This window comes from Aspergillus niger (assembly GCF_000002855.4).
Source record: "Aspergillus niger supercontig An04".
Classification (NCBI taxonomy): domain Eukaryota; kingdom Fungi; phylum Ascomycota; class Eurotiomycetes; order Eurotiales; family Aspergillaceae; genus Aspergillus; species Aspergillus niger.
The window spans coordinates 1,938,221-1,959,681 of record NT_166539.1 but is presented as its reverse complement, the minus strand read 5'-3'; the positions used below and the strand labels follow the sequence as shown (position 1 = coordinate 1,959,681).

The following is a 21,461-nucleotide window of genomic DNA, read 5'->3' as shown; positions in this document are numbered from 1 at the left end:
ACCTCGCAGATGCCTGCTGGTCTAAAAGGCCTGGATCGTGTGGACTAACAAGGGATGCTATCACATGAGAGCGGGGCCTGACACGTGGCAGGCCACTAGATGACCAATCTTTGCTGGCCGCACCAGGTTCGAGCCTCGCAGCCTCTTCTTAAAGAACTCCTATGGAGGCTAGATGTCTGACCATACGAGCACCGCTGTTTCCTTGCTCCGCCTTGATACTTGATGTATAACTCTTGCGTTTCTATATCCATTCGACAATGACTTCTATCAGAATAGCGAGTATCTCTCGCATGGATCTCGAGGGCCACGAAGAAACTGCACCATCGATCACAGATGTCAAGCACTTGTCATCCTATAATTGGATGGAGTCTGTGACTCCTACTATTGCCATCCCGGGCTGCCCACCGTTATGGCCTCCACCGAAAGGTACCTGAAACATACCAAAAGATTCTGGGCAAATGTATATAGTCCAAAATGCAGCTCGGCACCCAGAAAGTCCTCTGGAGCCTCTGTTCCGCGTTCTGTACACAACTCATCCTTCGTTCGATATTGGTGCCGTTGATCTCGTAACGATCCGTAATAATATCCGCGTGCTCCTATCCTTTATAAATCCTAGTCTATCAAAATATCGGCTTGAGCCTTTCACCATCGAGTTTGAAATCACAGGCAAGACGGCGGTCTTTTGTCGTGCAGAGACCGAGACCGTTAAAAACATCAGACTTGGAGCCGTTGCGGGCTTTGGTCATGAGTTTGAAAAGGCATACACCCGAAACCAAGTTGACAGAAGTACTGGCCACCATAGGATCATCAATTACTCCTTTGATGGGCTCAGGCTCATCGTTTGCTATGAAACGGAAGCCAACTGACACAGATGTAATGTCAAGGCCGTATTATTCTATCCGGTACGAAGCCTTCGCAAAAGAATCTCTATGCTCTTGACTGAAAGTACTCGATATCGTCTGTTTCGCTATATCGCATCATTCAAAGTTTTTATAAGGCCCCGGCAGATTTATCTCAGCTATGCCCGGGTGGTGATGTGCAGACATGCGAAAAAGAAGTGCTTGGCCCCCTACGAGTTAGAATATCCTACCTACTCTGTATCCCTTTCTATGGAGACTGCGGACGAAACAAGGTACCGGCAGTAACTTCAAATTAAGTTCTTGTAGAGAGTTAAGTACGGTGAGCATTGACTGTGATCGAAGTTTACCGCCCTCGTAGGTCGCAACTACTATGCAGATATTAGAGCGATAACGAATCTCATTAAGTCTCATGTGAAATCGCTCGGGTGATGGCAAACTTTTTGTATGTTTTAACACGTGACAACTCAGGCAGTATAGTATGAAAAAAGATGGAGTCCCCATTGCGTCTCTAGACTCCCTTACTAAATTAGAAAGTTATAGTAACAATCAAATCTACCTATTAGTCCCTGAATTCATTCGAGGAACGGAACGGAAATTCCACATTGACCGTCTGCGACACGACGTTTTCACGAAGAAAGATGTAACTCAACTCCAGGGTCCGCGGATATCGCGGGAGCTGGCATGAGAGGATGCCCCCCCATTGAGGCTCGTCACGAGACTCAAAAACCTTAGACACAGGCCAAATTGAGGATCAGGAGGCTGTGGCGTTATTTCAGTAGAGGAACGTGAGATCAAGGTTCGGGCCGTGGGATTGAATATCCAAGACTTTTTGGAGACTTTTCGGCATTATACCTGGAGACTCAGTGGAACAGACGTGCGCCAGCATGGTTGCTCGTATAAAGGCTGCCTGCATAAACCAGTTTAAGGTCGGGGTTCGAGCTCGTGTGTCGACTGTAGAGGAGGGAATTGGGATCTATGCACGGAGCAAAGTCCGCATCCGCCCGCTTCCTGACAGCGTCAGCTTTACCGATGCCGCCCATGACGGCTTGCACGACTCGAAGAAAACACAACGCCAGGCGTAATGTATCATCCTTTGGATGTAGAAAAGATCAGATTCTTATTATTAGGTGCTTCCAGATAAACTCAGTAAAATAGTAACATGCAAACAAATCCTGCAATTTATGGACAACAAATTCTTAGGTAAAGTCACCGTAGAATCATCTTTGCAGTTTACAAACCTCGGATTTCCTTTTCCAACTGCTGCCGAATCCTTTGCTGTCTCGGTTCCTCGCCAGCAATCTCTTTCAATTGTTCCACGGAAAGCTCACTCACAAGAGAGGGTGAGAACAATTTCATAGGTATGTCAGGGCCGCTTATCAGATGATACCCTGCTGCCTGCATACATATATTGTCCACAAAGCGCTTTCGGGCGACTTTGTAGTACGATTGAAGAATATCGTGGAGGGCTTGAATAGTGTGCTCGAAATTGCTCAAATGTCGCTGGTAGTGCAGGTCTTCCACACGTACCACCCTCCCATGAGAACAGTCGTCGAATGCCTTTCCCTCTATTGCCGAAGCTGCGCGTCTTTGGCGACTGAGAAGAATTAGATCTGATAGGAGAGGGCGGAAGCGACAATAACCTACCATTTCTCGAGTGTATCATTCAAATAATGATTCAGAGTCGTCGGCGTTCCCGTACGCTCCACAAAAAGCAAGAAGTCAACCTTGGCGATCCCTTTCTGGTACGTTTCCAGCAGCCTGTCCATTAGAAATAATTGAACGGTGTGACACAATGGAGCATCAGGGCAAGCTCGGTTCAATGCGTGGACGATAAACTCGTGAACCATGATAATTATGTCGCTTATATATCCCTTGGCGAGCGCCACCCATTTTGTTGACTGGCTTTTCATCATCGTCGACAGAAGGGTACCGTTGAAGGTCCCGATTTCGAACCCCCGCGAGGCCCTATACAGCTCCTCTATCCATGAGTGAATACCCCCGCGGAGAGGGAAGCTTACTGAGATAGGCTCATCGACAATACCCTCCAGGTCTCCCACAGTGTCGACCTTTCTCGTTAGGAGATCTCCGTCAGAAGACGTCTGGTCATCTTCCGAGGCGCCTAATCCGAAATGATGCTGATGTCCCCATTGTGCAACGTCATTAGAAAAGATGTCATTTCTGTTCACCACCCTTGTAGCCAACCTTAAGATTGCATCATCTTCAAATGCATCATCTGCGCCGTAGTTCGAATTCAGCGCGTGCGACACGATGGTTTGGAATGATGACATGACATCGACGAGGTAACTCCGTTGCTGTTCAAGTGTTGTGCGCTCCGCCCCAAGGATGTGTAGTTTGTATTAGCAGTCTTTCAGCTTCTTCCCAATCTCCAATCTTACCTAGAGGGAGATCAGCAGGGGTCCACACAATACAAGAGACAGCGGGGAAGGCGAGGCTACCAATGGAAATGCGTTGCGTGCATTTGTCGTCACAGTCTCCTGCAGACGAGCCCGCAATGTTCGAATGCCTAGTTTGTCCGATCCCACTGTACACCATGGATGCTGCCTCAGGGTGTCTCCCTCTAAGACACTCCGGGATTTGTCCTTTTCCTGGAGATCACGTTGGCCTAGATTTCGCACAAGGATCTATCCCAATTTCATCGGCATAGTTCTACCCTCCAAAATATCAATGACCTTAGACTCGGCGCCTTTCTCGACTAGATCCGGTTTGGTGATGACTCCAATCGTTCTCTCGCCATGGGGATCCTGCTCGCGAGCCATTTCAATAATTTCCTGCGTAGCGATATCAACATTTGCAGGCACAACAGTGAGCATGATAGAGCGAGGGTTTTTCATGTAAGATTCCACCATCTCCCGGACCATTTCCTTGTCCTCTTTTGTTGTTAGCCCCGGTGTCATGTTTCGAAAAATACCCGGAACATCGATAACACTTAGGTGATCTTCATCGGGACCGGAGATCTGCAATCTCAAGACGCTGTCCGAGAACGTCGGTAGACCATCACCTTCGGTTGTAGACAGCCCCAGTAGGGCATGGACCTTATATTTAGCACCGCGGGTGAGTTTATGGTTGGCTCATGTGAAGACAAATCAGCTTACATCCGCCATTAACTCAGAAAGGGAATTTGGTGTAAGATCATGTATATCTTCCGCTATCCATTCTCTCAATTGTGCTGCTCGTTCCTCAGGCTCATTCAGTCCTAGAATGATAGATGCTGTAATCCTCCTTTCGCCATCATTGGTCCTGCGGAAGATGATCTGCGTTGCGTGCCTCGTACAAAGGCCACTGTCCCGTGGAAATGTAAACAATGTAAGCCCCTCTAGTACGGAGCTCTTCCCGCTGGATTGATCTCCAATAACAACGAGCTGAGGAAGGTCGATGTACTCTCCGACATTGCAGGCAAAGAGCTTGTCGATCTTGTCTAACAATGAAGAATCTGCAAGAGCTTCGCTTGTCTTCCTGGCGTGCTTGGTCATGATGTAACCGGTTGTTGCATCCCGGGATGTGCGGACAGATTCATGGACGTTCAGAATAATATATTATGATAAAAATCCAGAATTCTGGCCATCACTCCGAGTAGTAAGTACATCGAGTCTGGGAATGGTATTTGTCGCACTGCATTCTTGATACCATTCAGCAAAATGCACCTGCCAACAAAATGCTGTACGGTGTATTCACCCGCACGCGAATGGCAACACGACTCTCCTTGCATGGGCCGCCGTGCTGAAGCTAACAAGATGGCATGTATGAATGTGGATGAAACGGTAACATTTTGTGGAATTTGGTGTAGTGACCCGGGTTAAGCCGCGTACCGTTCATGGCATAACTATGCCATATTATGCATTCCATACGGGGAAAACCACTATGGGGGGCTGTGGCAAAGAATGTCCAGAATTACTATAACCAACAACTCTCTTGTGGTGCGGTTTACTCGTCGCCAAGAACACTTACAAGCCCCGAGCCAATCATGTCCAATATATCGAAAGTGAAATAGAGTAGTCTTACTGGTTCCGCCTATGCTCCGAAACAGACTTAACACTTCAACCCTCTACAACGCGCATTAGCCATATGGTAGCCCATCCAGGTATGTCATTTGCAGGGGCAGTTTTTGGTGCCCTCGCCCCGTCATTGATGCTTCTCAGCCTGTGGAACCCTTAGTTGGGTTGCTATTAGGTGATTCACTCTGTTATCCTGGTGATCATGGATCTGACATGCCCCTTTCTGCCGAGTGCCGCCCAGAGCCATACCCTAGGATGGTAGTGATTATGCACCTGCTCTGTCATATGCAACTCAGGTTGTAGTATTATGCATCGATGCTACAGTCATTGTTCGAAGAAATTTGGCCATGGGGATGATCATTTGTCTTGTGACCAGGCATGGTATTACGGCCCTGGGATATACTACGGGACTACCATGTTGGTGAGTAAGCTTTCTCACACCATTTATTTTGATATTAGCATAGTCTGCGAGGCAGGTGCATCGTTGGATCGCTGGAAATGCTAATGCGCCCATTAGATGTCCGGTTACAATATATTTGTTCTTCCGGTCTCTGTTGTGATCGCAAATGGGACGTGAAACGGACGGTTATTACATTTGATACGGAACTTTATCTCTCCTAATCGCAGCGTTTCTGTAGCCGCCCGGCTTATTCACAGGGAGCCTCGTGCTTGACCCGCTGGTGATGATTAAATCTACTCCGTACGATCCAGCGGATTATTCCCAGACTGAACAACAACTCCCCAGACATATGGCAGAACTTCCAACAATTTATCTGTTTAATTATCTTATCTGTTAGTTTCAATCCCCTCTTCTAGGCCAAACAAATCAATATTGCAGATGCCCTCTCCGTGGCTTCCAGCTTGATCGCGCTTGCAACTCTTACCTTTGAATAGAGCAAATCGCTCTATACTCTAGTCAAGGACTTTAAAAACACGCAACAAACAATTCGTGAGCTATGGTATAAACTGGAATCTTTAACACAGGTCCTCGGCACCTTAATCTTGGCAGTAATGGACAATGAAGCCGAGCTGGCCAGCTTGAAATTGCCTCTTCTGCGATGTGGGAAGATATGCAGCGAGTTCAGGAATATTATACAAAAATATATGGCTCATTCTAACGGTCAACACACAAGCTTTCGTGACTGGGCTAAATTACGGTACATGGGTGGGATTATTTATGACCTGAAAACAACACTTACTGGTTATAAAGCAACTATCTCTATCGCTCTCGGGGGCGCTATATTATAAGATATATAAGTCCTACAGTGACTATGAACCATTGACTCTGAATCAATATACTCAGTCGTCAAGCCACTGTTGCCAGCGCTGTTATCGACCAGTATAAGACCATGATCGAGGAAGCAACATCTGATCTGCAAGAGCATCTACAAGATATTAAGAAAAGATTGCAATCGTTTGATCAGCACAGGGATTCTGTTCAAGAGTCTGATACTTTTAACTTATGAGACACAAGAGAGGAGAAGAACAGCACTGAGTAATGCCTGACAATATGTACACATGCTACGCAAGTCATTGTATATCTCCAGAAACAGCTTCCGCAACTCCATTTTAAAAGTAGAAATCCATCTATACAGTTTAGTTCTAGTAATGATGATATATCCGGTCAATCCCAGAACCTGACCAACGCTATGCTCACTGACTTTCGCGCAAGAGTCTTATCAAACTCGGCGGTACTCCAGGGCCGTCTGATGGAGCTGACAAACCGACTGAGACAAATGTCAGAACAGGGCGTAGTATCCAAGGATCCCACGAATCTGAATCTTATTAAAAAGGAGAGGAAAAGTATTACCCAATGTCTTATAGTAATGTCTGTTCAGAGGCCTCCGAATTGGCACACAGAGCCCACACAAATATCTTTTTAAACGTGACAGCATCAGACGAGTCACATCAGCTCGTGGTATATACCATTGGAGATCTAATTTCCGCCAAGCATATCATCACTGGCTCGAAATCAGCACAGTGGTTGGGCCAAATGTCAGACACTTCGCTACAGCAATTGTCTCGGGACTTCTGTGGACAGGTCGGGATAGGGGAAGAGCCACCCACGCAGGCAGAGAAAAATAAATTTAATACCTGGTACGGACCTGGTCAGCTGCTCGGGGAAGACTCTCCAAGGCGCCGAACATCTCCCAGCAACAAACATTAAGTACATGTGGTCAACGTGCATCCTACTTCTCCCTATAAGTCATTTCTTGCAGCTCTGCCAGACTATCATCAACCGAAGAAGATTATTTCATCCTATCCACCAGATCACAGACATCCTGATCTGCACCGCTTTTAAATATCTGAATCACCATCACCAGGGCGTTTCTGTATCCTTCTATTACCTTTTCAGCATGTTGCAGAGCTCCTTTCCTTCGTCGGTCTTTGGAGGACTCGAACACACAAGTTCGCCCAGAACGAACACAGATCTCGCAGTATGGAGGACCAGTACACTGTAATCAGTTAGTCTCATTCATATAAGTTCAGTTCACAAAAATAACCTTAATGTGTTTTCTCCGGCAATTTATGCACGCGAATGATCTGCGCTTGGATGGAGTGTGGACGAGAGAGTGGAAGTGGCCTACTTTCCCAAGGGAGACTTTAGGAAGCAGCTGTCGGTGTGGGTATTCTAATATCACTTTGTTTATAGTGAATATCCGTTGGCTTTGATGGATTGAACTGTCCGTAGATATGATCGGCTGATACTGGCGATTTTCTTCCGGTATGTGATTATTGAAAGCTGGCGGAGGACGCATGGTGTTGACGAGACAATGCTGGACTACATTACACAGTGGTGTCTACTATATATATAGCGAAGCATGTTTACTTCCAGAGAAACATTGAGGCTAAGTCTGTTCGACCCGACTCCGCCAAGATTGTCAAACAAAGAACAGCCTATCAGCCTCCCTCAACCAACATCAGTGTTACCTCGCTAAACTCGACATATCATCTTCGGCAGAAAGGAGCTGGCAAGTTAGCCGGCTTTTCTATCCATAGTAGAGTTCGGCGTTCCAGGCGCGATATCGCGAACTCGTGAAAAGATACTGTTATCCATGCCAGTAAGGATAAGCGAAGAGTGGAGAGAACAGTAAGCATCGAGTGGTACACTATATAACTCGCCGTGAAGTATAACATAGAAGCTCAAACGAGCATCGTGGTATCCATGGCCTTGAGAAATACGGGGCTGAGAGAACAACCACACGGTACTATTAATACTATTGACAACGAGGTCAGATCTATCGAATCTCACGAAAAACTTGATGGCGCGCCCGAGTAGAGGTACAGTTGCTTACGCAGGTCGTTATGGGAGTTGAACGCATCGTAAGCAATATGTAACCCAGCTCTTCAACAGCCGGAGCAGGCGTAGTTTCAAGAGCTGCAGTGGTCGGTGTCGTACAAACCTCACCCATTCCGGTGCAGGTGCTCCCAGGGGTCTGCACGTTGGCGGACCTCGCGGCATAACAGCCGGCCTGGAATGATATTAGTCCGAGACGCGTCCCCATTGGGAGATCAGGTTTTCTGCTACTGATAAATTTGTACAGATAGGAGATAGGAGAGGAGCTTTTTTTTTCTCTTAAAAACAAAGAAAAGAAAAAGAAAAGGGAACAAAACAAAAACAAACGAGAAGGAAAAGGCCAGAATTGATATAGTGAGCTAGTTGCAAAAATTTATTATTCCCGTCTTCACACACTGTTATCTTCCAAGCGTCGAAACATCGACATCACTTTTCTCTGCAGAATCGTACAAGTGTGACAGCACCGGGTTGTACCAGGCTGAACTGCACTTGCTGCGAGCAGCGAAAGGCAAAGGATATAGCTACGGCTATTTTCTAGTCGAAGTCATGGTGGTGTGCCGGGGCGAAGTCCAGGGGTGGGTTTCCCCGGTCAACTCACGATCGAACAAAGTGAAGAGACTCGCCATGATTCAACCATCCCTCCAGCGCCGGCGGATATTCTCGTCGTCAAGAGTTGGTGGCCTTGCCGCGCGTTGTACCACTTTTGGTGCCGCTGCCAAATAAGGACCGGTGAATTTGGTCCACTGTCTCCTCAATATCCTGATTCCACTGCTTCTGCTCCCTCATGCTGGACTCCAAAGCGCTGATTTGCGTCAGTCCAGTTGAGAGAACGGCTACGTTACACTTACTCCACCCGTTCAGATAGTCTAGATATGTGTCAGTTTGTCATGCGCTGCTCTTCAAAGAAGAGTATAATTCGTGAAACTGTACTCATTTAGAAGAGGGAAGACCTGCCCTTGGCCATAGTCCCCCTCGCTACCGTCCGCCATCCGGCTGGAGCTTGCACTTGATTGATCTACGGCCGCTGGATCACCATCGTCACGCCGTGCGATTTCATGTTCCTCCGCCCCAACGGCGTAGCTAACGGCACCGATCTGGACAGGGTCTTGCACACACTGTATGCCAGACGTCTCAGCATGCGAGGTCTCAAGTCCTAACACCGTCCGCAGAGCCTGTAGCCGCTTATACTGGGGCGGGCCAGTTGCATTCATGTCGGACTAACGATTGGCCTGGGGAGACGCAAGTTGAATAAGGACGGTTCGATCCCAGGGCATGGAACAACTGAAGACAACACGGTGACGCGACAAGCATGCGATAGACGAAATGTGGGTTTATATATCGAAGCAGAGTTGGCCACTAACTCCCTGGGTGGCCCTCTCGGGCTGGGTGTTGTTCGGACCGGAAAGTTCGAATCATCACGGAGCGGCGCAACGTCGAGTCGAGGCAAATTTGGGCCGACGAGTGTAGATGGTGGGTAGTTAACGTTTCGGACAAGGTGGGCAACTTGTTCGTTTCACCGTGTGGAAACCACAATTGGTTAAAAGTCCTGATTTCTCTTGGTGGTCTGCCCGTGGTTTTTGAATCGGCTGAACCCCCGGCGCCGCTGTTCTCAGGGGAATGCGACTGACTGTTAATACATGGCATAGGTCTAGACAGTTTGGATCCGTCAAGACTCCGAGGGATATGGAAGATAGCAGTATATCATTCGCAAACAGCGCTCGGCTGGAATCTGATATTATCTGTTTGGGGCAATTCAATGTAGCGTTTGACATAAATCCTAAAACGGCAGTGATAAACGATAAACCGCGGGCAAACTCATGCAGTGTAATGGCGCGCGCGAGAAAGGATTAAACGGCTGTCTGAGCTCTGCTCGTTCACTCGCCATCCCGCCCTTACTTTACGCATTGCCGCCATTGTTTCTTTATGACAGTCGTCGCATCATCGGTCGACATAATCTACGGCCAACCGATCCAGGAGGCAATTCTATTTTTCAGGCATTGCCAAGCCGCTTCCAGCAAGCGTCAAAGTGCATTACTTGACCCGATTGGCACCGTCATTATTGATCGGTATACGTGTGCGCATTCGCCCAGATAGGATATCAATTACTACGGTAGAGAAACTAGAATTGAAGAAGCTGCGTAAAGTCACCGGAGCCGGGTGCAATACCATGATCGTTGTCAAATAAACCCCCTCCGTCCCCTTGAGTTGTCCATATATCTGGCATCGTCGTCATTGCCGGCAGAGTAGCCGTCATGGCGGCAGGATCCTCCTCTTCTGGTAAATCAGCCGGGCTGCGAAGCCGCTGGTGCCACCCTGCAACGGTACATATGCTGGATTTCGTGCATCAGCTGTTGAGTCGCGCGCCGCTCAGATAGCTGTTGTCTCCACCGATACTGTTCGTTCAACAATTCCTGGTTCTTAACTTCCGACGCTTCCAAGGCGCTCCGACAGGGTCTCTTTGTCTCTCTTCAACGCTTCAATCTCCTGCTCCAGTGCTTCGACCGTAGCCAAACATGCCTCGTGATTCCCTGGCGATGGGGCAGAAGGAGGGTCTCGAGAACCAGAGCCAGATACCTGTGGCAGCTGGTGGGTGCGTGGAGTCAGCGGAACGATCCGGGCCCAGTAACCGTACGTGAAGGCTTACCGTAGATGGGCGTCGATGGGATCACAGAGGCTGCTGGGAAGAACGCATTACGGGCTCCGGTCTTTGGATAGATCGTGGGTCGGAAGCGGTACTGCGACTGTCGGTCTGCCGGGTGCTTGCGCGGATGCCCGCCCGCGGTTCTGACTTTGGCATTCCCGATGACAACCAACCTCGTAGAAGAACCACTGCGTATGTACCGTGCTGAAGGGAGAATTAGCCGGAGAAATTTGAATACCTGGCCTGGCAAGAGGGAGTGGAGCGCCGTTGGCTATGGCAGGCGGGTTATAAGCAACAAGATTAGCCAAAGCAGGTCAGGGATAACCGCCCATTGGTTATTTTGGCCACATGACCCAGTCTTACTATGGTTGACCAAGCGAGACACAGTAATAGTTGAGGTTTGCAACAACCTGCTTTGCTGCGGATCCAAGCGCCGTGGAGTATTTGCTCGCCCAGAACGGTCAAATGTCTAAGTTAACCTTATTCGCTCTGATCTATACCAGAGTTCGTTTAGTCTGTGGTCTCCGAAACTGACCCACCTGGCCCGTGGTTAAAGGTCCCCTTCCCTCATTGACACCATCGCACAAGGTAGTATTGACCTGTGGAACTCGGACAACCCCTGGGCAACGAGGCATGTTGACCGGTGGGCGACGTGGACAAGTCATGGGGTGTTGCTGGATCAATGAGACGGCATTCACTGGGGAAAGAAACCCAGGGCAACGATCCTCCTCATTTAAGTGTTTCCTGGTCTTCCAGGCGTCGCTGGAAGAAGGCACGTTGCCAAGACAGTGGAGACATGCGAAGATCATACCGCTCAAAAAGCTGAAAAAAGAGAACTATACTATTGCCAAAGCATGCAGACTGATTTCGCTCCTCGCGACGCTGGGCAAGATACTGGAATCTGTGATCGTAGAAAGGATCTCACACGCGGTAGAGACTTATAGTTTACTTCTGACCAGCCACTTCGGCGCCCGAAAGCAGTGGTCCGCTAAGCAAGCACTCGTACTCCTGCAGAAGCAAATCTACACGGCATAGCACGGCCGACGCGTCGTGAGCTTGATCAGCTTCGATGTCAAGGGCGCCTACAATAAAATCTACAAAGAACGATTATTTCAGAGGATGAAAGCGCGAGGCATACCAGAGAATCTACTCCGGTGGATTGAGGCGTTCTGCTCGGAACAAACAGCAACTATCCAAATTAATAGGCAACTATCTAAGATCCACAGCCTGCTACAGATTAGACTACCGCAGGGCTCACCGCTGTTTCTAATTCTATTCCTCTTCTTCAACGCAGATCTTGTACAGCGTCAAATCGACGGCAAGGAAGATGCGATTGTGTTTATAAATGATTTTACCACGTGGGTGACCGGACCAAGTTCGCAGACTAATTAGAAAAATATTAAGGGAATTATCAAAGAAGCTCTTAATTAGGAAAGACAAAGTAGGACAACTTTCAAAGTAAATAAAACAGTTATTATATACTTCACTTTCAAGACTTATAAATCGGACCGGAGGCCCTTCACTGTCAAGAAATAAATAGTAGAATTGAAAGATTATGTTAAGATTCTAGATGTCCTCATAAATACTAGTCTTAAATATAAGAAATACATCGCAAGGGCAGTATCTAAGGGTTTTAAAATAGTGATAAAGTTTCGATGACTTCGAGATCTGTTCCCATCAACAGCACGGCAGCTATTCATATTGACAGTGACTCCCGTAGTGGACTACGCTTCTAATATTTGGATGCATGCATTTAAAAATAAGACTACGGGGCCGATCAACTGAGTCCAAAGGGTGGAAGTGCAAGTAATCGTCGGGATCTTTCTTACTATTACAACTAGTATCACGGAGGCAGAGGCTCATATTGCCACGGCGCAATACTATTTTTGGAGACGAGTTTGAAGATGTGAACTAATCTTTATATATTTTTAAATACTAATCCGCTCCGCCGAACTACAGCTCGGATCAGGAAATTCAGACGGTTTCACCGTTCGCCGTTGTACCAGGTGGCAGACGCGCTGAAGAATATTAATATAGAAATACTGGAGACTATTAACCCGTTTATATTAGTATTATAGGAGACATGTATGCAGACTGATAATAAAACAATACCGGACCCGCAGTCTACACCAGGTGGATCTATACAGATCGCGATCAGCAGCTCGGCATGGAATGGGATGGTAGAATTTAGGATAGCAATCAAAAAACAGCTATTTTAATATTAAAAACTGAAATTGAAGATCTTTTTCATGATACTGGGCGTAAGATTAGAGTAAAATCCATTCTCCGCAGAGCTAGCAGCTATAGCTCATATATTAAACGGACTGGTGGGATTGAAAGGATTCAGACCTAGATTACTTACTAGTAACAAAGCAGCGGCCCTCACGATACAAAATCCTCGACAATAGTCAGGCCAGGAGTTCGTCTACCAGACGTACAAGCTGATAAACAGATTGCGGAGAAAAGGAAACCATATTAAGATTCTTTAGATCTCTACTAGTAAAAATAATAAATTATTAGACCTAGCTAAGAAGCAGGCTAGGACCGCGACCCATGAGAACGCTATCCCACAAGCACAGATTTCCAGAATAAAATCAATAATGTTGAATCTTGCATGATCTTATACAGTCACCACGAAAGCCTTGCCAGAGGACGTAGGGAGATACGTCAAATGAGTGGATACCACACTCCCAGAGAAAGCACACCCGATAATTGTATGATAGATTGTCGTGGAAAAAAGCGACTATGCTGGCTTAATTCTGGACCAGCATGGCAAGACTAAATGGATATCTCTACCAGATCAATGTCACGCAGACAGACTAATATGCATGCAGACAAGTAAGAGAAACCATGGAGTATTTTCTCTGCTAATATTAGAAGTGGACCACGCAATGAATTGTATTATTATAATATACTTGAATTTACTGGGGCAATTTCTTCCTCTATCTGAGCGGGAAATCGCCTTCCGATGATCAGCAATGGACGCTGAACTTGGAGGTAGTACGAGTCTTAATATAATTTATAATCGCCACGGGCCGACTCGACGCCGCCTAACCATGTTGACTAATACAATGATATCCTTTTTCTAAGTTACCTACACCAGCCACCTTGTACCACAGATGGTAAACGCGCTTCAACTACTGAGAATAGGATGTTAAATACTTGAACAAGCACCTTCAAGCCAGTCTATTAATAAATTTACTAACCTATAAGAATCCTATGATAATAACAACTGAGAGGACATATACTGAAAGGATCTATATATGGGCTCGAAGAAGATACAGCAGATGTACATTAGAATTCGTATTAATAGTTTAGTGATAGTTGCCCTTTCGGCTGAGCCGCCGGGCGTTAATGAATTATGTGTGTGTTGCTCCATGGTACACACAACCACTCAAGCGAAAGTGGTGGCAAATGGGCATCTCTCGAGCAGCAAGTGCTATTTAGCAAATGTGGAGAATGGAGTCGTCAAAACGGCAGTGAAGATGTGGAACAGACCTGGCATTGTAGATGTTGATGAGATGGCCCTTACCTAGTCCGAGAAGGGCACGGCTCGGGCGAACAAACCATCCGATCTTACATTGCAATACACTTGGATTTTCAGGATACTTTGCTGGTACACTGCCGATATTTATCGTAAGTAGAACCCCATCAACACTGCCGTTACGATAAAGTTTTAGATATGACCCTGACGAAGGCCCAAAAAAATCTCGTCCGATATTAGAAGACCGCTCATTTCGCATATAACGATAATTCTCATATAATCTGACCTCCACTGGCGCGCAAACCGGATATTGGTAGCAGATTATTGTAGGACCTCACACTTTAGAAGGCCTTCTGGTAGGCTTGAAGCAGAGTACTTAGACGAATCCATGATGTCGAGTGCTGATGATCTGGTTCTACTGCCTTTCCTTCTTTTGTCCACGGTATCTATACGCCCCCCTTGGTGCTACTACGTCCCTCACACTTCCAACATGAGGTATATCTGTTCTAAACCTTAGGAATATCCCATCAAACGATGAAAATCAGCCTCAAAATTTCCATTCTTATCACAAACAGTCAAGAATGAATGGATAGGACGATGTCGCCGTCGTGCTGGGAGTGGTTTATGGCCATAGTTCTTTCGAAGTGACAATCAAATTCATGGTCAAACATTGTCCGATCACCCATAGCCCACAACAACTGAACATTGGCAGCTTTACCTCTATATGTAGTTTGCTTCACGGACATCTCAAATTATCGTTCGGAGCGGAGGGTCATGTTTTAACGCAAGTTGCGTCTCTAGGAGGTTTGCCAATATTCTGTTCTTCACATTCTGGATGACGGCGTCCAGATCAATCGGATCCTGATGCCCTGCATGTTGCATATTCTGATGAACCTGGTCGACTTCGTTCATTCGAAGCAGAGCAGATTGTCCTAATATGCCGGAATCATCCTGGATGGCCTCACATAGGCTTCTGGATATCTTCCCTAACATCAGATGTGCCACTGCTGATTCCAGAGAGTGAAGCAACGCCACCATTGCCGGTCGTGCGTAGAAAGCGTGTGTGGCAAGGGTATTGATACCGTTGTTAGTTATACTAACATTCTTGCTGCAATCATGTCAGCTGAGCGTGACGAGATGACATGACAGAACCTACATGGCGGACATCAATTCCTCGCTACATGTCAGTGCGAAGCCCAGACCTACTATGCTAGCAATGACCCACAACCATCTACCTTGTCTGAGGTAATTGTGTATTAAGTCACGTTCGCTCTTGGAGGGATCCCCCAGAACACATGCATGAGCAATGCAATTCATCACATATGCCTTCTTTTGCTCTGCTGCTCGTCGGGGTCGTGGGCAGTAGCACTCTGGGAATTGGCACATTTCTTCATAGTTTAGGACCAGCAGCATCCGCGCGGCTCGCTGGCCCACTGCGTCAGGAACCATGTTATTTTTGAGCATAATAGCGTAAGTAGCCGCGGCCTCAACACCGATCCACTCTAATGGCAGTCCCAACGCATGGAGGCCTTGGGAAACGTTTGCATGCCAGGAATCCAACAGTGGCTCCAAAACAGTGCGTGGTGCAGGGTCAATCAGACGTGCACTGAGCCTCAGAACCTGCTCAAAATCGGCTCTTCTGAGCCATTGACCGTTCTCCGGAGCCATGAAAGCCTTTCGCGAAAGGCCGACAATGCGATCTGGGATCAGATGTAACGGTGTACCATGGTTGATCGGCCCCTCGGAGCCCTCACCCGGCGTTTGGGCTACTGAAGGGGTGGCTAGCGACTTGGGTGTCCTTATTCTTGTCCCTCCTCTTCTTCTTCTTTTGTCTGGTACAGTCGTCCAGGCCTTCCGCATGTCAATGCGAGGCTCGATTCTATCTGGCTGGGTTCTGCTTCGTGGAAGGGCATCTCCATAGGATGTCAGCTGGTCTCCTGTGATTCTGATGTTCTCGTATGTAGTGGCAGGAATGTTGTTCTCTATATAAAGACCCGTTAGCAGGTCGTTATGAGAAGCATAGCAATGGAAGGATGCATAGTAAGGAGGCTCAGGGAGTTAGGTCCCCACCTTCGCCTGTGGGGTGGCTGCACGCAATCACTTCACCGCCTCTGTTTACGGCCCATGATTGAATAGCATTGACCCTGCGAGCCCTCTGAAGTACATCGGCGAGCTGGGCAGGGCCCAGGATTCGTGCTTTTGTCAGGATCTCAATCAGACTCCCGGCAAACTAAAACCACTTAGCATTGATTCTCAACATGAAGATCAAGCTCACCTTTGCCAGGCTGTCTCCTGGTAAGCTCTCACATCCCACATCGCCATACCTAGGGGAGGTCTTGTTGTATAAATACGGGGCGACTCAACGAGACTTCAAGACACACCTGAAAGCTGACGATGACATCCGGCATATTTTGTAGACCCAGCGTATGTCAATGTGATAGAAAAGTGATCGTCCTATGAGATAATTTCTGTTTAGGTTGCCACAAAGCCGGCACTGCAGAACAGGCTGTAATACTAGCGACCCATGAAAACCGCGCCGTGGAGAGTTCAATGATGTCTTAAAAGAGCGTTAGCGAAGCCCAGGTCCGTCTCTAAAGTAGGGCTGGATGGTCACGAAAATCGTCTGCATACTAGATGAAGAGTGCCAGTCTGAAGGTGAGAGGTAAGAATGGTGAGCTTTGCAATCGTGACGGTGGGCAAGAGTGTAGCAGCAATGTCAAGACCAGTGTTCGGGTTTCCCAGCTTCGCTTATAATGAAATCCTACTGGAGCAGTGCCCCATCTGTTGATAAGAAACCAAGGTTCCCATGTAGAAAACCAGCGGCAGGAGGTATGTGGCAAGATGAATAAAGTCTACCGGAAATTATAAGTTGGTAAAAGATTAGTCTAGTGCGGTATATTGGCCACGATTGTGGCTGCTACGTGGAGCCCGTATGGGTGAATGAGAGCTGACGCATGGGGAAAGTAAAACACCATATATTGACCGTCAGAGACGGGAGGTGAAACCAAACCTCTGCTTGAATTTCAGGGTTCAAGTAACCGGCGTTAGTAGCCAGTAGTGAAAGTTGACAGTTTTTGACCAATGTGGATAAACCGTTCGTATTGCAGTGCACGACAAATTCCGGCCACAGGGTTACATCGATACCGCCGATCATAACCCCGGAGTATTTGGACGAGAAGCAAGAGTATGTACGTGCGAATCGAAAACATTACAAAACAATAACTTGAAAGAGCGAACAGCTTGTTGCTCATGGGGATCTTGACACTACTGTGGTGAAGTGTCGGGTTACTCTGAAGCGTTCTCGTACCTTACGTATGCTGATCTCGTACGTCAAGATCTACAGGATATGAAACCTCTTTTGCCCGTGGTCAAATAATTTACAGACTCCATTGCCGCCTAAAGCTAGTTAACTCCATTTCTTTGCTTCTGTGCTTCCGTGCGAAATTGCGGTTTTCAGTATTTCACCCGGATCATATACCACAGCAGGATTTAGATGGGTTGGAAATACAACGGTCGAAATCCCCGCTGACCCTCTACATGCACCCATATCTCATGCGGGATATCCAGGGCATGCACGGTCATCAAATAAGAGAGATGAAGGGTATCTACCGTGCCAGGGAAATCAAGGCCCTCTGTTGAAATGAGCCAACAGTCAGAGTTCCTTGAGCTCCGGACCCATCAGACGTAACAAGAGACCAGATATAATCCGGTCACTAATCCCACTGTATGTTCAACAATCTTTACTCCCACTTCTATCATTTTCTAAATGAAGACTTCATGTCTCGGATCGCTCCCTTCAAGAAACGGCGTCGATCGGAAAGCTCTAAAGCCAAAACCCAGCAGAGAAGTAAACTGAAGAAGACGTTGATCAGAAAAGCCGCCCAGTACAGTATTGAATGTGACTCCGATGTATTCGTTATGATACGAGTCAAGGGAAGCGGCCGAAGGTATATCTTCAATTCTTCTCCATCGGAGAATTGGCTTCCGTCCATGCCAGAGCTGGTAAGTCGCGGGCTTTGCGACACAATTACCGAATTTAACGAGTATAGAGTGGATACTATCCAACGCCGATGATTAAGACTCTGGAAGATGTTGTTCCCCAATACAAGCATTGCCCTGAACCAGATCAGGAAGAAGTCGGGACACGTGTAATTCCATCGGTGAAGAAGGCTGTGTAGGGCTTACCGTCTTGTCAGAACTGCGGCCTGGAAAATCTCTCGAAACTTATATGCGTGTACGTTGGCTGCTCAAATAAATACGCGGATATCCAATTTAGATACACTGAGTATGATTGGGGGGCCCCGAAAGCGGGCCGATTCTGCTTATTCAGTTCCCATGAATGTAGTGAAAGCCAGTGTGATAATTGATGATCTGATGTTGAGGCTATACGTAGGGAGGGGAGTGGGGAATTTTTGGCTTACAGTGCATATAATGCTATACAACTCGTCGTTTGACGTTCCCTCCGCTGGCACATTCGGTAACCTGGTCATACCATATCTCTGTCGGCCTTGGGAAAACACATCGGGATCAACGCATGCCTACCGGACGGCTTCTTATGTAGTCACAACGCAGCGTTTTGACTGTTATTGCCTTCCATGTTGGAGATAGAAATATTATTCTTCTAGACCTTAATCACGTGGTATTGTAAACTTCATAAGAAGTTAAGAAAACTTGGATAATTACCTGTTCTGTATATATAAGGTAATAGTACCGTACCTTAAAAAATGGCAGCTAAGGCAGGTCTGCGCAGGAAGCAGTTCAACCTTATCCACGAGATTTTCGAAGAGAGAAATGTTCGTCTTCCACGCGATCAGTGTAGAGGTGAAGCTGTTGCTTGGATGCCTACATAAAAAAAAAAAATCGGAGTATATACTGTTGAAGCAGTAATACTAGTACGCATGGTCACGTGACTGGCTAGCACTACCAGGAACCCCTTCTTCGCGCCTCTCGCTACGCGACCCCTAGATAGGAATAAGAACACTCATGTCTCTCTATATTCTTGCTTCCTGCTAGTAGAGCCATTTCAAAATATACTATAGTGCCGCTACGCACGACGGCGGTGAAGTCAAGATATTATACGATTGGAGCTCGCGCCGGATAGGCCGTTAGTGTAGGACGACTTCTCCAATAGTGGAGAACCAGCGCAAGGCGGCAGAGGCCAGTCACAAAAAGTCCGAGTGGTCTGACTATGAAGACTGGTAAAAGTATTTGAGGTATACAGATCCGTTATATTTTTCTCGATTATTTTGTCAGATCTACAATGGAACAGGTAATGAAATATTGAGATAACCCTATCAGGATTAGCGTGTTATGTGGTAGGCGACGCATCTTATAAAGGGGGTATAACTTAAAGCCTGGTCGAATGGACATTTTCGGAACCGTTCTAGATTTACTCCATGCTCAGATACCTTCGGAGCTTTTAAGCTCTTGCTGGGGAGCAACAGGATATCGTTGGCGCGTGTATAGACATCATGGCAATATTGAGTCTTTCAAAGATTCCGCTGCCTCCACGTGATCCAAGATCAATCTTGTCGATCGTATAGACGGCTAACTCCGTTTCACTAACATAATGCTGCCCTAAGGGCCGCCGTTAGTTCCAAATCATATCAAAAGTATAGCAACGGCTCTACTGTCAAGGAGAGTGGAGTGATTATTTGGACCCTAGAGGTGTATGAGTTCTATTCACATACTGCACCGCAACAAAGCAAGAATATCAAAGATTTGCCAGGGCATCTCTAGATAGATTCGAGGAATTCCAGCTCACAGAAAGCCCAGGTAATGCCATCGCTCATCAGTAGCATCTCCCTGGCACGCCTCCGTCGGGTGGAGCTTTCGATGTACAGCAATGCAGCCCTCATTCAGGTGGAAATATGCCCAAAATAAGTGGCCGTACTTCCATCTTCGCTTTACGCCCTATGCGCTTCCGTATAGTCTGCTTCTGAATCATCGGAAAAGTGGGACATCTCCGGATATTGCATGGGGGGTGAACGCAGCTTTGTATGATAGCTTCTGCTTGCGGCTGATGCATGGCCGATCCAAATCACGCCCGTACGTCGTCTGCAGATCTATCGGTAAATAGGCCGGTGCAAGGCAAAGATTAATAGGAATATTGTAGTGCCTCCAACAGCCGCGTTGACCGACATGCCTAAACTCCGGCGCGGTATAGTCTATGCGCGGCGAAGACCATCAATCACTAAAATACTATGAATAAATGTTATTATTACGGTATCCGTAGATTTTGGCGTCCTACTTGGGCCGTTTGATATATCTAAGGTTATCAACGCCGTCTGATAGTCTATAAATCCTGTCTCACTCCACGTGGTTACCGACGCCATCGAACTGGAATTAAACATTGTACTAGGCTGCGGATTATCAGAGTCTGTGAGTCTGTTAATATCCCTATTATAAGATAGAATACTAATTATATATCAAGGCAGAGAATCTTCAGATAAACCATCTAAATAATTAGAATTAATAAGATTAATATAATTATCTTTCATCTTGTTTATTTCCATTGATTATTCGCTGTTGTGATATAGCAGCACTCTGGCTGATGATAAGAATATGTCCAACGGCTTTGTATAGATTAGTATAATAAAAAGAGATTTTAGATAACTGATTAGTATTATTTTCTATATTTCAGATACTGTTGCATCTGCAGGTGTCTGATATTAAAATAATAGTATATATATATACTATGTACTGGTAGACTATGGAGGGTTATCTTCTTTAAAAAAATTAAGTTATATAATTACTATTTCCGTGGTATCTTGATCAGTGCCAATACTTATTCTTGGATTACTATCCAATATATTATAATAGAAGACCGCCCATGTTGATTTCTTAGATATAAAAATAACATTTTCAAAGAAGTCTAGAATAGATATCTTTAAATTAAATATAAGCTTCCCGCTTGTTGATGGTGATAAGAAATCCATATTTAAGTTTGCTATTAAAATTATTAAATCTATGATATTTATTTTAGTATTTGGAATCAGGTTACTTTTACTCGTCAGATAGACTAAAACGAATTATGAAGTAGTAGAATCTTATCTTATCTTAAAATTTATAGTAGTTAGAACCGGTTCCAGCACTTTCAACAGGACACTGAATATAGTATTATTATAATCATATTTACTAGTAGAGAGACGACTAGGCCGTAAGC

At 46.4% G+C, this 21,461-nt stretch overlaps 11 protein-coding genes and 1 pseudogene across 12 annotated transcripts; 5 read left to right on the top strand and 7 right to left on the bottom strand.

Annotated features, from left to right (window-relative positions):
• Nucleotides 1-257: 257 nt before the first annotated feature.
• An04g07980 (uncharacterized protein) lies at nucleotides 258-866 on the top strand (the record flags this gene model as incomplete). Its single annotated transcript, XM_059747687.1, has 2 exons — nucleotides 258-426; nucleotides 469-866. The coding sequence occupies 2 exons, from the start codon at nucleotides 258-260 to the stop codon at nucleotides 864-866; spliced, it is 567 nt and encodes a 188-aa protein (XP_059605272.1).
• Nucleotides 867-2,090: 1,224 nt separating this feature from the next.
• An04g07970 (uncharacterized protein) lies at nucleotides 2,091-4,351 on the bottom strand (the record flags this gene model as incomplete). Its single annotated transcript, XM_059747686.1, has 5 exons — nucleotides 2,091-2,500; nucleotides 2,560-3,172; nucleotides 3,285-3,466; nucleotides 3,532-3,835; nucleotides 3,974-4,351. 5 exons carry the CDS (start codon nucleotides 4,349-4,351, stop codon nucleotides 2,091-2,093), a joined length of 1,887 nt encoding a protein of 628 aa, XP_059605271.1.
• Nucleotides 4,352-5,884: 1,533 nt separating this feature from the next.
• An04g07960 (uncharacterized protein) lies at nucleotides 5,885-6,924 on the top strand (the record flags this gene model as incomplete). The annotated part of the gene is made up of 5 exons (XM_059747684.1): nucleotides 5,885-6,074; nucleotides 6,185-6,317; nucleotides 6,548-6,627; nucleotides 6,712-6,791; nucleotides 6,874-6,924. The coding sequence occupies 5 exons, from the start codon at nucleotides 5,885-5,887 to the stop codon at nucleotides 6,922-6,924; spliced, it is 534 nt and encodes a 177-aa protein (XP_059605270.1).
• A 198-nt stretch (nucleotides 6,925-7,122) lies between these two features.
• Nucleotides 7,123-7,632, bottom strand: An04g07950 (hypothetical protein; the record flags this gene model as incomplete). Its single annotated transcript, XM_059747683.1, has 3 exons — nucleotides 7,123-7,179; nucleotides 7,222-7,329; nucleotides 7,462-7,632. The coding sequence occupies 3 exons, from the start codon at nucleotides 7,630-7,632 to the stop codon at nucleotides 7,123-7,125; spliced, it is 336 nt and encodes a 111-aa protein (XP_059605269.1).
• A 218-nt stretch (nucleotides 7,633-7,850) lies between these two features.
• An04g07940 (hypothetical protein) lies at nucleotides 7,851-8,379 on the bottom strand (the record flags this gene model as incomplete). Its single annotated transcript, XM_059747682.1, has 2 exons — nucleotides 7,851-8,060; nucleotides 8,170-8,379. The coding sequence occupies 2 exons, from the start codon at nucleotides 8,377-8,379 to the stop codon at nucleotides 7,851-7,853; spliced, it is 420 nt and encodes a 139-aa protein (XP_059605268.1).
• Nucleotides 8,380-8,837: 458 nt separating this feature from the next.
• Nucleotides 8,838-9,382, bottom strand: An04g07930 (uncharacterized protein; the record flags this gene model as incomplete). The annotated part of the gene is made up of 3 exons (XM_059747681.1): nucleotides 8,838-8,973; nucleotides 9,020-9,037; nucleotides 9,102-9,382. 3 exons carry the CDS (start codon nucleotides 9,380-9,382, stop codon nucleotides 8,838-8,840), a joined length of 435 nt encoding a protein of 144 aa, XP_059605267.1.
• A 908-nt stretch (nucleotides 9,383-10,290) lies between these two features.
• Nucleotides 10,291-11,447, bottom strand: An04g07920 (uncharacterized protein; the record flags this gene model as incomplete). The annotated part of the gene is made up of 4 exons (XM_059747680.1): nucleotides 10,291-10,484; nucleotides 10,816-11,016; nucleotides 11,176-11,281; nucleotides 11,352-11,447. The coding sequence occupies 4 exons, from the start codon at nucleotides 11,445-11,447 to the stop codon at nucleotides 10,291-10,293; spliced, it is 597 nt and encodes a 198-aa protein (XP_059605266.1).
• A 28-nt stretch (nucleotides 11,448-11,475) lies between these two features.
• Nucleotides 11,476-12,714, top strand: An04g07910 (annotated as a pseudogene; the record flags this gene model as incomplete). The annotated part of the gene is made up of 1 exon: nucleotides 11,476-12,714. A coding segment is annotated over one exon (1,239 nt).
• Nucleotides 12,715-15,043: 2,329 nt separating this feature from the next.
• Nucleotides 15,044-16,156, bottom strand: An04g07900 (uncharacterized protein; the record flags this gene model as incomplete). The annotated part of the gene is made up of 2 exons (XM_059747679.1): nucleotides 15,044-15,404; nucleotides 15,453-16,156. 2 exons carry the CDS (start codon nucleotides 16,154-16,156, stop codon nucleotides 15,044-15,046), a joined length of 1,065 nt encoding a protein of 354 aa, XP_059605265.1.
• Nucleotides 16,157-17,049: 893 nt separating this feature from the next.
• Nucleotides 17,050-18,474, top strand: An04g07890 (uncharacterized protein; the record flags this gene model as incomplete). Its single annotated transcript, XM_059747678.1, has 8 exons — nucleotides 17,050-17,125; nucleotides 17,186-17,226; nucleotides 17,368-17,484; nucleotides 17,536-17,621; nucleotides 17,754-17,897; nucleotides 17,949-18,020; nucleotides 18,169-18,298; nucleotides 18,346-18,474. 8 exons carry the CDS (start codon nucleotides 17,050-17,052, stop codon nucleotides 18,472-18,474), a joined length of 795 nt encoding a protein of 264 aa, XP_059605264.1.
• Nucleotides 18,475-19,020: 546 nt separating this feature from the next.
• An04g07880 (hypothetical protein) lies at nucleotides 19,021-20,587 on the top strand (the record flags this gene model as incomplete). Its single annotated transcript, XM_059747677.1, has 6 exons — nucleotides 19,021-19,117; nucleotides 19,428-19,494; nucleotides 19,634-19,756; nucleotides 20,025-20,071; nucleotides 20,140-20,367; nucleotides 20,532-20,587. 6 exons carry the CDS (start codon nucleotides 19,021-19,023, stop codon nucleotides 20,585-20,587), a joined length of 618 nt encoding a protein of 205 aa, XP_059605263.1.
• A 768-nt stretch (nucleotides 20,588-21,355) lies between these two features.
• On the bottom strand, nucleotides 21,356-21,461 carry An04g07870 (hypothetical protein [truncated ORF]; the record flags this gene model as incomplete). The annotated part of the gene is made up of 2 exons (XM_059747676.1): nucleotides 21,356-21,403; nucleotides 21,435-21,461. Coding segments are annotated over 2 exons (75 nt in total), but the record flags the coding sequence as incomplete, so codon positions are not given.